Source organism: Taudactylus pleione, unplaced genomic scaffold, assembly GCF_031769625.1.
Source record: "Taudactylus pleione unplaced genomic scaffold, aTauple2 ptg000437l, whole genome shotgun sequence".
NCBI classification, from domain to species: domain Eukaryota; kingdom Metazoa; phylum Chordata; class Amphibia; order Anura; family Myobatrachidae; genus Taudactylus; species Taudactylus pleione.
In genome coordinates, this window is record NW_028284839.1 from 5,091,898 (window position 1) to 5,107,584 (window position 15,687).

The 15,687-nt window shown below is 40.6% G+C and overlaps 1 protein-coding gene across 4 annotated transcripts in view; it reads right to left on the reverse strand.

The window, feature by feature from the left end:
• Positions 1-6,258: 6,258 nt before the first annotated feature.
• The window catches only part of ACOT7 (acyl-CoA thioesterase 7), a 221,448-nt gene continuing 212,019 nt past the window's right edge, over positions 6,259-15,687 (reverse strand). For all 4 annotated transcript variants that reach the window (XM_088447749.1, XM_088447747.1, XM_088447748.1 and 1 more), the window contains one exon: positions 6,259-12,180. In XM_088447749.1, coding sequence (XP_088303875.1) covers positions 12,076-12,180 — 105 coding nt within the window. In that variant the 3' untranslated portion in view covers positions 6,259-12,075. The remainder of the gene's footprint in view (positions 12,181-15,687) is intronic.

Sequence of the window (15,687 nt, forward strand, 5' to 3'; positions counted from 1 at the left end):
TCTACAGCCCCAAAATGTATTCATACAGGAGGACCAATCACGCTCCGTTTTGAGGTCACATGTTCAATGCGGCCAATCCGGCGCTTCCTTTCATCTCCCTTAGAGGCTCTCTATTTGAGCCAATGATTGTTAGTCTCAGATGTTGAAATAGAAGGTGTGTCCTTTTTACCAATCACACCGCAGTCTATTCTAATCACATGCTTCCATTATTATGAATGGAACTAGCGTTGATTAACGTAATGATCCAGTCATAGATACCACTCCATTATATAGGTTTAACCACTATAGTAATGCTTTACCCTTATTATTATATACATCTCATACTTATTTTTGATCCGGTTTTATTACATCGTAATCTATATCGATATTCATGATATGGGCATTAATAATCATATGTTGTCCTAAATATATATATTTTTATTAACTACATAAAAATTGATTCATCATCCAAAATCAATTATTATATTGATAAAATCAAGAAAACTCATAGTGATAATTATCTATAGTGAATTAAATAAAAAAATAAAAAATGAAATAAGATAAAATAAGAATGTGTATATAAATAAATACATGTGCTATTCATCTGTGATAAAAGATGTGAAAAAATAATATATATCAATTCATATACATTCGCATATGAATATTCAAAAAATGATACTATCAATTAAATTGAAATCCATGATAGTACAGTGATTCCTCCTTTTTGTGATGGCATAAATAATAATTCTACATATACAAAAAATACATTTAAGAAATACAAGTGAAACTATGTGTTAAAAAAGGGGGGGGAATTAAACAAAGTGAAAATTTGTGAACAATAAAAAAAAAAAAGTGAACAAAGGTGTATTGTGATTATCTTTATCAATCGTTATTATGAATATTTCATCTAACTTTGTAGTGATCCTATATATTTATATACCTTGATACATTATGTCTCCCATATACTATATTAGCTAATATTCAGGGCTTCAAATTATCTAATTAATCAAAAATATATCAAAGATCATGTAATGAATATCCTATATCCATATTTTTATATGAATAGATATTTCCTCATTAAGTCTTACTCTTTTTCTTCTATTTTTCAGGATTTTAGGAGTAGACTCCATCCTTTCGAAAAAACTACTCATCAGGATCATCCGGTAAGTATAATATGTTGATAAGGTCATTCTGATCCAAATTATACTAGGACATATATCCCAGGTCATAATTAGAGAATATCACAAAAATGAAGCATAGCTATCATTCTCATTTAGCCCTTTAGGGTATACACTGTCCATTAAAAAAATCATCTTAGGTTCAGTTTTTAATAGTTCCTTATCTATATTTCCTCCACGAATCCCAATTTGAATATGTTTCATCCCGAATGCTTTCATAAGATTAGGATTGCTGTCATGAAATTTATAGAAATGTCTAGCTACAGATGTTAGTGGTTTAAATTTTGCTAGGTCTTGACTGGCATTTCTGATTGTACCTGCATGTTCCAGAATTCTTATTTTTAATGGTCTTGATGTTTTCCCCACATATTTTTTTACCACATGGGCACTCAAGTTGGTAAATTGTGCCCACTGTGGTACAAGTGATATAGGATTGGATTGTCCATTTCTTATTATACTTGTCATAAAATCGTTGTTTCGGGATCATGTACTTGCAGGCCTTGCAATGGCCACATCCAAAGGATCCTTTTTTGTTATACAGTGATTTTTTTGTTGTACTTAGATGACTATGGACTAATCTATCTTTAACATTGCGAGACCTCCTCCAACTGGTCTGTACTCTTACAGGTAAGGTAATTGATAGATCATTGTCAGTTAACAATATTGGCCAATGTTTCTGGAGAATGTTGTTTATTTCTCTCCAGCGTACATTAAATGTCTCAATATATCTCACTGTGTCATCTTGATGATTTTTCCTTTTTGGTTTCAAAAGTGAATATCTTGAATACTTTTCAGTTTCTCTTATTGTTTTCTTAATTAGTCTATTACTGTACCCCCTTTCCTTAAGTCTGTCACATAGTTGTTGTCTCACTATTTGTGATTCCATAGTGGAACAATTTCTTTTAGTACGCAGCATTTCTCCTTTCGGGATAGCTCGAATAGTGGCAGGTAGATGAGAACTAGTGGAGTGTAAGATACTGTTGGTAGCAGTATCTTTTCTAAACACATCGGTCGTAATACGACCAGATTCCTCAATTCGTATTATTAGGTCTAGAAAGTGTATCTCTTCTTGACTCATGGTGTATGTCAACTTAAGATTAAGATCATTTCTATTCAAGTTTTGTATGAATTCCTCCAAAATGTTTTTATCACCTTCCCATAGTATCAGGATATCATCAATATAACGTAGGTAAACCAGTATATTGTTGGAATATTTTTCTTGACTATCACTGAAGACCACCTCCCTCTCCCACCATCCCAGGTAGAGGTTGGCATATGTGGGGGCACATGCTGTCCCCATTGCCATCCCTCTTAACTGGAGATAGTAGTGTTCCTTACATAGGAAGTAATTTTTGGTTAATACAAATTCCAGGAGGGTGGTCAAAAAGTCATTAAATTCACTTGAAGTTTCCATACTGAGGAAGTATTTAATGGTATTAATTCCATTCATGTGGTTAATGCTGGTATACAAACTCTCCACATCACATGATACCAGCCATACCCCTGAGTTCACATTTAAATCTTAAAGTTTGGTAAGTACGTCCATCGTATCTCTTACATAAGATGGTAATGTGAGTACGAACTGGCATAAATGTTGATCAACAAATATACTGGCTTTTTCTGATAAATTTCCCACTCCTGATACAATTGGTCTTCCGGGCGGCGTCTTCTCATCCTTGCGTACTTTGGGTAAGAGATACAGTGTAGATGTTCTTGGTTTTTCCACTTTCAAAAATTCTAAATCATTTTTATTAATGGTCCCATTGTTAAAGGCCGCAGTAATTATGCCCGTATATTGTTTCAGATAATTCTGAGTTGGATTAAAAATGAGGCGTTTATAGCAGCTAATATCATTCAGTTGCTTATCAAGTTCATCAATATACATTCGTCTAGGCCACAAAACAACATTACCCCCTTTATCAGAGGGTTTGATTACTACCTCTTGCCACTTGGAGATCTGATCTAATGCCCTTCTTTCACCTTTCGAGATATTATCTATGTAAGGTGTATGTCGAGTAAATAATTTATCCAAATCTTTAGACACTAGGTCTTGATATACTTGTACTACTGGGCATATCTTACTATCTGGAAAAAAAGTAGATTTTTTCTTGATTTTTGAACGATCAAATGGTTTCTTCACATTTAAATCTCCAGAGATTTCATCCCCTTCCAGTTCTTCCAATATTATTTGTAATGTTGGTAAATCATCTGTTTGAAGGGTACTACTATCATAGGTGGATACTGTTAGTTGTTCTTGTTTGGTTGTTTGATTGAGGAAGAATTTCTTCAGGAGGATTTTCCTAGTAAAAAGATGTAAATCTTTCTTGCACTCGAATCTGTCTCTTTCTTGAGTTGGCGAAAATGATAACCCTTTACTCAGAACAGATTTTTGATCTTCACTGAGTTGTATATCAGTCAAATTTATAATTCTCAGTGAATCATTTTTAGTATTGGGACTAGATATTACAGTATTTATAATTTTCACTATCTCCTCTGTACCCTTGGTTCGTCTCTCCAATCTAGTAGATCTCTCTTTCTTCTTCCTCCCTTGGTCCCTTCTAATCTTCCACCTATTATTTCTGAAGTGGATTTCGTTATCTTGGAAGTTTGTCCTAAAAAATCTCTCCGATAACTATTTGGAGGTATATTAATGGGATTCTCTCCTTCTGAGGAGTCTATCTCCGATGTAGTATAATTTAGAGAATTGGGATTTCTTTTGCGTTGTGATTGAAGATTCCATTTATAAACTCTATTGTTCAAGTAGTCATCTCGATCTCTTTGTAATTTTCTATGTTTTCTCTCAATGATATTGTCCTCATATTTCTCTATTTCCTTTTTATACTTTTCATACCTCTGTTGAAATTTCTCAAGAGATTCAAAAGGTCTCTTTCTCCTAATTCTGAGATTTCTTTTGTTAATTGATCCAATACAATTTCATCATGTTTTATCAGTAACTTAATAAGGTCTTTAGAGCACTGGGTTAAAGTAGTTTCCCAATCACGTTTCAGATCATCATTGGCCAATTCATACATGGGAAATAATTTCAATCTAAGACCCCTTGGAATTAAATCACCCCTGATGTAATTGTCAAAAGTAGTCTTATTCCACCAGGTCTTACTTTGCTTCATTAATGTTGTTTTCAATAAATATAAATCATCTGACCAATCTTTTACTATTTTATCTTATTTATCAAGATTTAAATTAAATAAGGACTCTGTTGTATTTTTCAATTTATCACGTCTATCCTCCAAATCTTTACTGAGGCTGAATGTTGTCATATTTTAATTTGTAGAGCAATCCGGCTAAGATATATTATCAATAATTAATAATATACTGACAGTATTTATAATTATTGTCTAATATTCAAATAGTATATACTGTAATGGTGCTGGATATATCAAGAAAACTGAATTAACAGTTACTTAAATGTTCATAGAAGATACTGACGGGAAAGAAATTATATCCGCACACATCTCTTAGTTGCATGATGTAACCCCATATTCAATATTCAAACGATAATATATCTTTTTTTAGGGGGTGCTGCCAACAGACAAATGGTACTAAATACCTCATTAGTGAATATACAAGACGAAAAAGAGAAAAGGTTTGTCTATACTTCGGCGCTCATATTTTAAGTTCCTTTATATTAAAATCATATACTTTATTAGATATACATTAAAAAATGTTGTTTTCCTAATAACAAAAGGGGAATGGTATTCAGCGAAATAATGGTTTTAAAATAATAGAGAAATAGACTGTGTGTAGAAATGGAAATGTGCAATAAAATTTATTTTCCTTTGCTGTGTGTCCTCTTTAATTATTCTATATTGTTATGATAATGTGTTTAATATAAGGAGATAAATCAGTTAGAACCTCTCAGCAATGAGTAGATAACAATTTGATGTTATAGTATATCAATGGTATGTCACTACATATGTTGATATGATCAATACCATTAATTAACTAATTCGCTGGGTTATCAAAATTTATTACCAGACCTAATACACAATATGTGTGATATTATTGTTATATTATTATCGGTCAGTTAGCATAAAAATGGTCTGGTTATTGTCAAGGATTGTATCACATCCTAATTCCCTAACGAATTCTTACATGATATTGTATCAACATTGGAGATGTTTCTACTCCTTTTACTGCTTTTAAAAGGTGGTTTTATCACCAAACCTCTACATATACTTAGTAGCAGTGTGGTTGTAATCAGTTTAAATGGAGTCTATTGACAACAATGTTGCTATTCCAATCCACTATTAACTGATATAATACCAAACCACCAATCTGCTATACTCAGTGAGCGGGGTTATTACATCTTCAACACCCGTTTTTTTCACATGCAGCATACATTTAAACACATAAAACAATTAAATTATTGTCAGAATTACAAAGAGCACACAGCGAACGTGCCGACTCGTGTTTCGCTGTGATGTGCTTTATCAAGGCAAGCCGATTGCCTCTACAACCCCAAAATTTATTCATACAGGAGGACCAATCACGCTCCGTTTTGAGGTCACGTGTTCAATGCGGCCAATCCGGCGCTTCCTTTCATCTCCCTTAGATGCTCTCTATTTGAGCCAATTATTGTTAGTCTCAGATGTTGAAATAGAAGGTGTGCAAGGGCAGGAATTGTGGGGTGGTGGTTTCCACAAAAAGGGCATGTACGCTTGATTCATAGCACGAGTAAGAACCATAGTTATCCCTCTGTGCAAGCTATGAGCAAGCCCAGGGAGTCGTGTTTGCAGCCTCTTTGCCTGCCCTGTTATATTTCTGGACCTTCCAGGACCTGACCACGCCTCAGTGATGTCATACTCCACCCTCACAATGTCACACACAGACACATGCCTTGTCATTAGACCTCACCACAAACTATTGTAATTTAAGAGGATTATCACCCCCTCAGTTGACCGACAAGAGGCTCTGAGAGAACATAAATAGATTCTGGGAAGGAGAAGGCAAACAATTCATGTGTAGTAACCCGAGAGCTCTGTAAGCGGACTCAGCAGCACCATCAGAAGTAAAGTTTTGTAACAAAAATATTCCACTGCTTAATATTTAAAAGACCAATAGAAAGACAGACAAAAGCAAACAAGGTTAGAGTCCCTTTAATGTGTGCTTTCCAAGCATAAATATTACAAAAAAATATTTGCCATGTTTTTATCTTATTAGAAATATACAGTGAAGATCTTTTAAATAGTTATATATTTCATAAACAACTGCTCAAGGGGGGGAACATCATATTACTAAATAAATTGCAACAAAACAAATTCTGTAGTTGGCAATAATTTGGTAACAAGACGTTTGCACATTATGGAAATAACTTCACCACTGTTCACAAATACTTTGTAAGCGCCTCTACGACCTAGCAGCATATGCGATAACACAAACATCATTGGTATGCTGTAGTGGCCTCATTAGGTTTAGTAAGTAAGATGATGAGCCTCATGTAGTAGGTTCCAAGTGCCGGGAACTTACATGCAAATTTGTTGTTGCTTAGTTACGGGTGTATATGCTGAATCACATGTGTTTCAAGGTTTGTTTTACAGATTCATACATCCAATGGGAAACTCCTTTCCTGCAGTAATCCAAATGGAAATGCCAAATAAGTAATCCGATAGGATGGGTGCGACGTGATATACATTAGATGTGAAGCTAATGAATGCGGTACTATCGATGGGATGAAAGCGGCCAATCAGAAGTAGCTAGATGGTGCTGCCGGTGTCATCATTACCATTAGGTACCTTTTTGTTCCAGACCTTTAGTACCAACAACAGACAAGTAGCCTAAGATTCGTATCCAGGGACGCATCCCAGTCTATGTCACATCTCCAGGGGGCGCACTACACAAATTCCAAGATCACTGCCTTACTGTACTCAAGTTACGCTTACCCACCAATGCCCGATCCCTTTAAGCGTAAGGCGCAAGTCTAAGATGAGTGCAAATAGTGTAACCAATGTGTGATGATAACACCGGCAGCCCCATCCAGCTACTAGGTTGGGTTAAGTTTAGGGTTCCGGGGGAAACTTAGGGTTAGGCACCCCCCCCGGAGGAGTTAGGTTTAGGCGACGGGGAAGAGGGGGTTAGGTTTAGGCACTTAGAGGGGGGATTAGGGTTAGGCACTGGGGGGGGGGAAGGTTAGGGTTAGGCACCCCTAAGGGAGGGTTAGTGGTAGAATTAGGTTAGACCAGGGGTCTTCAAACTTGGCCCTCCAGCTGCTGTGGAACTACACATCCCAGCATGCACTGCCACCTTTTTGATATAACAGCATGCTAAAACTATGTGCAGGGCATGCTGGGATGTATAGTTCCACAGCATCTGGAGGGCCAAGTTTGAAGACCCCTGGGTTAGACAATACTTACCTTGGACGATCGGGATTTCCTCCTCTGCCAGGATGCCGCTGTCAGGATTCCAACCGCCGGGCATGGGTCCGGCGGTAAATCATACTGATTCCGTATAAAAGACCCACTTTATATATTTATTTAAAAGAAATAACCATTATGACTTTAGCTTAAATGCAGCACGGTCAGGGGATGCCCTTTGTAGATATAGGGGTATATTTACTAAGGTCAGTTTTTAGAAGTGGAGATGTTGCCCATAGCAACCAAATTCTACTTATCTATCTAGCACCTTCTAGAAGATAATAGCTAGAATCTGATTGGTTGCTATGGGCAACATCTCCACTTCTAAAAACTCTCACTTTAGTAAGTATACCCCAATATTGTCAGCGTGGGAAAGATCAGGCAGGTCTTAGTGGATGTAGCAGAACACAATAATTAACAAGATACTTAACTGAGCAGCCCGTAGTCTTATTGACGCTTCTTGTGCACTACCTACAAAACTGGTAGCCAACCCAGGTCCTCGTGAGCTACCAACAGTGCATATTTTCCAGGTCTCCTCACAGAATCACAAGTGAAATAATTAGCTTCACCTGTGGATCTTTTCAAATGTGTGAGAGAGTAATGAATACACCTGTGCACCAGCTAGGTGAGCTGGTAAACGTGAACTGTTGGTAGCTCCCGAGGAATGAGGTTGGCTACCCCTGACCAACAGTAACCTGTTACATCCATATACAGAAGATGCCTGCAATGTGGCCGGTACCAAACACAAAGAGGCTACAGTTTCAGAAATACCAGTTCAGCCCACAAAATTACTTTACCATATGTGTGAAGTCGTCGGTTCCTAGCGAACTGATTCTTTGTGAATCGGTTAATCCCACAGATCAGCTGCTTACGCTGTGGATCACCTAAGGGTGCACCGTACCATGGGCATTATTAGAGACATGTGACCAAGATCCTGGAACTGAGGGTTCCCCAGCATAGCTGCCAGGTGTATTATTGTGATATGCAGTGGTTACTAAGGATAAAGGGGCTGTGGTAAGGGGACTGTGCAGTATTGGTGGGAAGCAATCGGAAAGCCGATGGACGGAATCCAGACCGTCGGCTTCCCGACTGTATAATCCTGACGCCTGTCATTTTCCCTACGCCGGGAGCCCGACACCCAGCTTACCGATCGAAGGTAAACCGGGTGACGACAACTGCCAGGTGGAGGGGGTGGGGAGAGTTAGGGTTAGGCACCCCGCCTGCAAATTAGGTTTAGGCTACGGGAAGGGAGGGTTAGGCATCCCGGAGGGAAGGGGGGGGGTGTGTATTAGGCACCTCCCCGGGGGCGGGGAGGTGGGGTTAGGGTTAGGCACCCCTAAGGGAGGGTTAGGGGGTAGAATAGGTTAGTCAATACTTACTTTTCAACGATCGGGATTTTCACTGCTGCCGGGATTTTAACCGCCATGCGGCCGGCGGTATATCATACTGAGGGCCTGATTCTGACCCGCTCGCGAGTGCTGAGCGCTCGCAAGCGGGTTGATGGTGCCCAAGTGTGCATGACTGAGGCGGCTCTGTCGTGCGCATGCGCGAGACCCAAATAACGACGGCCAAGCCGTCGTTAAGGGTCTCGCACCAAAGGGGGCGTGCTGTCGATGGTGAGAGTGCCGGGGGCGTGGCTGCACAGACGGAGGCGTTCCCATGGGAACGCCTACCGTCTGGGGCCAGCCCCACTGACATCACTAGTGATGTCAGTGGGAGTGCTCTCGGCTCTGATAGAGCCAGAAGCACTCCTGGGCTTGCCGCAGCGAGACCCTACCGCAGGGTCTCGTCGCAAGCCCGATGGTTGCGATGGTCTTGACCATCATTTTGGCCGCTCCAAAAAGGAGCAGGGACGACCCTGATTCAGAGCGAGCGCTCTGTCAGAGCGTCCGGCTCTGAATCAGGGCCTGAATCCGTATTGGTAAGGTGATTATACTGTATTGTAGGTGGGTGCAGTCTTCGGATGGATCAGATATGATGGGTGTTACTTTAGTCATGTGGGCTACAAAATGGCTTTGGGTCCTACTAAGCTTTGCTGCAGGATCACTAATTACTCATTAGGTCTCTGGCCACAATTATTAATTTCATTATTATAGGTTTCTCTAGAAGGGAGATTTCCACACCCAGCTAAGTCTCCCTTGGTGCATTTGCCAGCACCTTCCTCTCCAATCTATACACAGACTGCGTGTGCTGACAGCCTGCTGGGACCGTCCGTCACAAAACAATACTGTCAGTGGCTGCGATATCATCCGCGCTATGACAATGCCATACAATAATGAAATCTATTTCAGGGGTAGACAGCAAGAGAAAAGTGAATCTGTAAGTGGGCAGAGGTTCTCTTTCAGTTTAATTCCAGTATTTATCCATCCTTCTCTATTGCACTAAAGCTACAAGTCAATGTAAATAAATATTGTGCAATTAACTGTAACTTCGGAATATTGAGTTGGCAATTTAATACATAGATCTGTTACTGGCATTTTGGTACCCGTACCATACTGTATTTAGGATATTGGTGCTAACTTCCTGCGTGGGGCACTCTCTTTATTGTGATGTTAAGTTAACACAAAATGTAACACTTCTAGTAATACTGTTTATGACTGAAGCGTTTATATGGCTTGCAACTTATGCTGGGTACACACTGGCCAATATATCGGGCGTTTAATTGAATGAGCGATATATCGTGTGCACGTCGGACAGTGTGTACCGCCGATAAGTCTGTGAATAATGTCATTCACAGACCTATCACGTGGGCTGTGCAGCAAACCCCATGGTCGATAGATCAGCGCATCGTAGTGTGTGTACGGGCGGTCAATCCGCCCGTACACTTGCTGCACAAGCCGTCAGTCACTGACATCACAACTGGGTTGGCACATGTAAATGTCCGCCCAGTTGTGACGTCAGGCACGACATCGGGCCGACGAATGGTGTTTATGCAGTTATCAATCCTCAGATCGGTGGATTGGCCGGATGGCCGATCCATCGACCTAGTGTGTACCCAGCTTTACACTATATACAGTGGAGGTTTCTATATTATAACGTGAAACAATATTCAAGAGACCGAAACCAATTCATTGGCTAAACACTAGTGACACTACTGAGCAGTGATAAACTGAAATAAGACTGTTACCTCCACTAAGTGAGTATAGGGCTACACTCTCCAACCAAAATTTTACAGGTAACACCACCAGTGGCTTTGGTAACTCCATAGAGAATGGTGCCAGTCCCCAGAAGCTGGTAGAAGATGTGAATGTAAGGGGGATAAGCAGAATTTGGGACACACTAGAGTCAGGGCAAAATATAGTGGGGGTGGGTGTTAGGGGGTGTGGCTTTGGCAATATTGGACAAAAGGAATCATTTAATACACATTATACAAAGTCCTATGAATAATGGTGAAGACAAAAATACTGTGTGACCATATGCCGTTGTTATAAGCATACAGCCAGAGACACCAAAATCTAGTTTATAAGGCACTATGGGTCACTTTGAGGAACAGTTAGTAGACTTGCAGTGTGTTTGGGTTAGGGGAAAGTTTGTCAACGTTAGGTACAAATGCCATCAGTGGTAACTAGGCAACAAGAAGAGGCTGGACACATTTATGAATGGAAATTGCTATTTCATTACCTGCATTTCTATATTTACATCACATAACTGTATATATTTTTTAATTAGGAATAGAAGGAAATAAATCAGGGTGGTTATCCCTTAAATCAGTGGTTCCAAAACTGGCTGCCATGGCACCCTGAGGTGCCACAGACTGGTGGTCCAGTACCCATTAAAACTATTTATAGTCAATGAGATAGGCAAACCCAGTGCTGGTGTCTTCAAATCATAATCTATGGTGGACAACCTGAAGCGCACCCCTGTCCACCAACACACAACAGAATTTATGGATGACATACAGTACAAGTACAAATTACTTTATAATGTAGCTGAATTTTACCTAGGGGTGCCGTAGAAAAAAATGCTGATAGTTTAGGAGCCACTGCCTTACAAAATAAGGATTGTAATTCATATGCACAAATAGGGAAGGCAGTCCTCCAGCGGATGGACAAGAATAATACTGAGAGGTTAGAGAGAGCAGACTCTGGGTTAGTAATTTGTCAGTTATACAACAACTGGCTTTATGATAGGAATAATTACTAAAGGCTGGAAACTCCTGAGGAAGAAGCCAGTTTCCCAAGTGAGATTACCCCCCTCCCCCCCCGCCCAAAAAAGTTGCCCAAAATTTCAACACACACAAAAGTACAGTCTACTGTATATGGATCTGTATATTATTTTCTGCATATTTCTGTGTTACAGCTTCAGCAGGGACTGGCGACAATCCCTACTGCTGGGTATTGCTACGTACTGAGAGCCTACCATGTTATACTACTACTCACTACATATACTGCATTCCCACTTATAGATAGGCTTAGTGCGCAAACTACTGCAGAGCATAAAGTAACATCATTTACATCACATAACACTTTCTTAGTGATTATTTTGGCCAGTGCTTTCCCCATGCTTTATTTCCAGGGTCGCTATCTGTGGATCCAGGAATGCAACGGTTACTGTTGGGTCAGGGGCTTTGTGTTCGTCTGTCGCTTGGCTTTGGTTTGCAGATAGCGTCCTTTTCCCTCCACAAAACGCTTCTTCTCTTCTTCAGTCTCGATCTACAATAAAATACAAAGCAAATCATCATCAAATCTACTTTCATTTCAGACGTTCATTACTTCTGTGTTAAACCCTAAATCCATCATTGTGGGTAACGTATTGTGCAACATAGTTACAATAAATCCCCAAATTTGCAGCCACTCAACATGAGAAACAATATCATCATCATCATCACAGACCTCTCCAGTTGGGCTCTCATGTCCAGCAGCATGATGATGTCTGGTTTCTGCCTACAGACCACACACAGGCCAAACACATTTTCCACCATACCCAATAGTGACTATAGAGTCTGGCAATGCCGTTGCTTTGGGGTGTATGGCCACTATAGCTGGTACCATCATTATTATTGTAGTCTCGATCTTTGTGGTCCAGGTGTATGCAATATTCTGCCCATATCCCACCTTTAACATGTGATGGCTGCTTTTGACAGTGATCAATCTGGGATAGGTTATATTAAGTGTCCTTAACATCGTGTAAGTATTTACGTATGTGTATACACTGATCAGCCATAACATTATAACTACTGACGGGTGAAGTGAATAAATGGCACCCGTCAAGGGTGAGATACTGTATATGCCCTCTTTCTCCTAAGCACACACTAAAGGAGATACATGTGTCTCCCATATGTTACATACAGTATAACAGACACCTGTAATGTGCAGCCTGTATAGGTGAAGGTGTGGGCTCCTGTCACTCTTACCCAGTACCTGTATTTTTGAATGAGCTCATTTTGATCTCAGTGTTTCCATCCCAGTACCAGCCCAAGCTGCAAGCTCCATCTGTACACGGGGTGGTTTGAATTATCCCTGTGCAACGCCCAGCGGTAGCGACGTGATATCACCACGCTCGGCATTCTGGGAGGAGCAAGGCTGCAGCAGCAGGGGAGAGGCAAATCCTTTTTGTGGCAGTGCCCGGCTCCTCCTCATTGATCGGGAGCTGGGCACTGTACTGGGACGGTATCATGCAGAACCCGCTCCTGGCTTCTGTCATTTTGAAGTCATCACCTCGGGTGGGTTCACCCGGTGCGGTCTACACCCCACTAGTGACGCCACTGGGCCCATTGATGCAAGTAGGGAGTGAAGGCAAGGCTATATGGTTCAATCACACAGAAGAGCTGCTGTAGCACAAATTGCTGAAAAAGTTAATGCAGGCTTGCTGCACATGGGCTGTGTAGACTGAGACCGGTCAGAGTGTCCATGCTGACAACTGTCCACTGCCGAAAGCGCCTACAATGGGCACTTGAACGTTAGAACTGGACCATGAAGCAATGGAAGAAGGTGGCCTGGTCTGGTAAAACCGTCCTGTGAATGGCCGGGTGTGTGTGTATTATTTTAGAAGGGAAGAGATGGCACCAGGATGCACTATGGGGGAAAAAGGCAAGCCGGCAGAGGCAGTGTGATGCTCCGGGCAATGTTCTGCTGGGAAACCCTGGATCCTGGCATTACTGTGGATGTTACTTTGACACGTATCACTCCTAAACATTGTTGAAGGCCAAGTACACCCCTTCATGGCAACTGTATTCCCTGATGGCAGTGGCTTCTTTCAGCAGGATAATACGCCCTGCTACACGGCAAACATTGTTCAGGAATGGTTTGAGGAACCCGACAGGAGTTCAAGCTGTTGACTTGGCCTCCAAATTCCCCAGATCTCAATCCGATCGAGCATCAGAGGGATGTGCTGGAAAAACAAGTCCGAACCATGGAGGCCCCACACCGCAACTTACAGAACTTAAAGGATTTGCTGCTAACATCTTGGTGCCAGATACCACAGGACACCTTCTGAGGTCTTGTGGAGTCCATGCTTCAACGGATCATAGCTGATTTGGCAGCAGGAGGGGGACCTAATATAACATTATCCAGGTGCCTTTAATGTTACGGCTGAAAGATGTATGCATTTGTGCTAGGGGAGAAGTAGGATTGCAAGCTGAAAAATAGATCATGCAATTGGTGGCTGATGACAAACCAAATATATGCTTCCACTCCTCAGAGGTTGGTTGCCTTGGTGTGGCACAGAGGATAGAGAGGACCTTGCTCCTGAGAGCTTACAGTCTAAAAGGGAAAGCATTTACATATCTAGGAAGACTGTACAGCAATAAAATGACCCTCAAAGGGCAGGGGAAACCGTGGAGACAACTGCTAAGGGGATAACAAAAGGAAGAGGGCAGAGAGAGAGATAGATGGAGATTTAGTAGGATGGCTGGTAGGTTGTAATGGAAAGGTATATTGGAGTAGGCAATAGAACACCCACAGGGAGTAGTAACAGGTGGGGGTAGGAACTAGTGATGAGGTGGTTTTTAAGAGAGTGCTTGAAGGACTGAAAGTTGTGAGAGCCTGGTAAGGAGGGAGAATATGAGTTTCGTAAGAGACGAGCAGCACAAGAGAAGTCTTGGAGCCATGTGCATCATATTTGTATATACAAATCAGATTTAAACCCCAAACAGGTTTTATTATGGTCCCTTGTTTTCTCGTCATATGGAAAACTGAAATGAACTGCATTCCTCAATAATATTTATTACAGGTGCTGGAGTCATGCCTTACATGGACATAAAACCTAATAGCAACAAATGATTATCCATAGCTCCAAAGATATGCCACGGAGAAACTAAACAACTATAATACCAAATTAAAATGCTTAAATTGCAGTTACAAATAAACACTTTTAGGAAAAAAGGTAAAGGTTACATACAAATATATGCAACATTGAATCACTATGAATGTGCATATAAAAAGTTGAACACTCTATAGGTTGATTAGTAATTAGTATTACAGCCAAAGAGGGTGCTCTTTGTATATTAAAGACATTAACGTTTTTTCATTCTGGTGTTTTATACACACATGTTCTATCCTATGACTTGCCAAGGCTTTATTTTGAATACATAGTACACTTCTCACTGCCAATTCCAAAGCAGGACGTTCTGGTTCTAGGAAGACTTCAAAGAAGGACAACTAAAACAGTCAGGGATATGGAAAGTATCAGCTGAGAGGATTAAATGTCAGACATTTACATTATAGAAGAGACGATTAAGGGTGACACAATAACTAAGTATTAAACACGTGTGTTTTACATAGGAAATTCCATGGCAGCCTGTTGTGTCAGCACCCAACCAAGGACACAAGGTCACACTTTGGGGCTGGCAGAAAAAATATATAAATATCCATCTGTGATAAAGTTCTTTGCTTTTCCACCAAACCGCTACTGGAAGACACTGGATTTTGGAAACTCCGGTGCCTTGGTGGAGGCTGTTCCTCTAGTAATGGTCATCTTCAAATCGTCAAAATTGGCAAAGCACGGTGCAAAATCATGCCTGGTTTAATGGACTAAATGAGATTTCATTTTGCAAGATTATTAAAATCTTATGAAGGTGGTGAGAGGATGCTCTGTGGAAGGTTAAAGAGACACTTCCCCATTGGCAGAGATCGATCTAGTCCTATAGGGTGACAAGAGTTAAGACTGATGTGTAAAAACTAATGCATAGTGCATCTCTTCCGATTACCCAAACACATCAC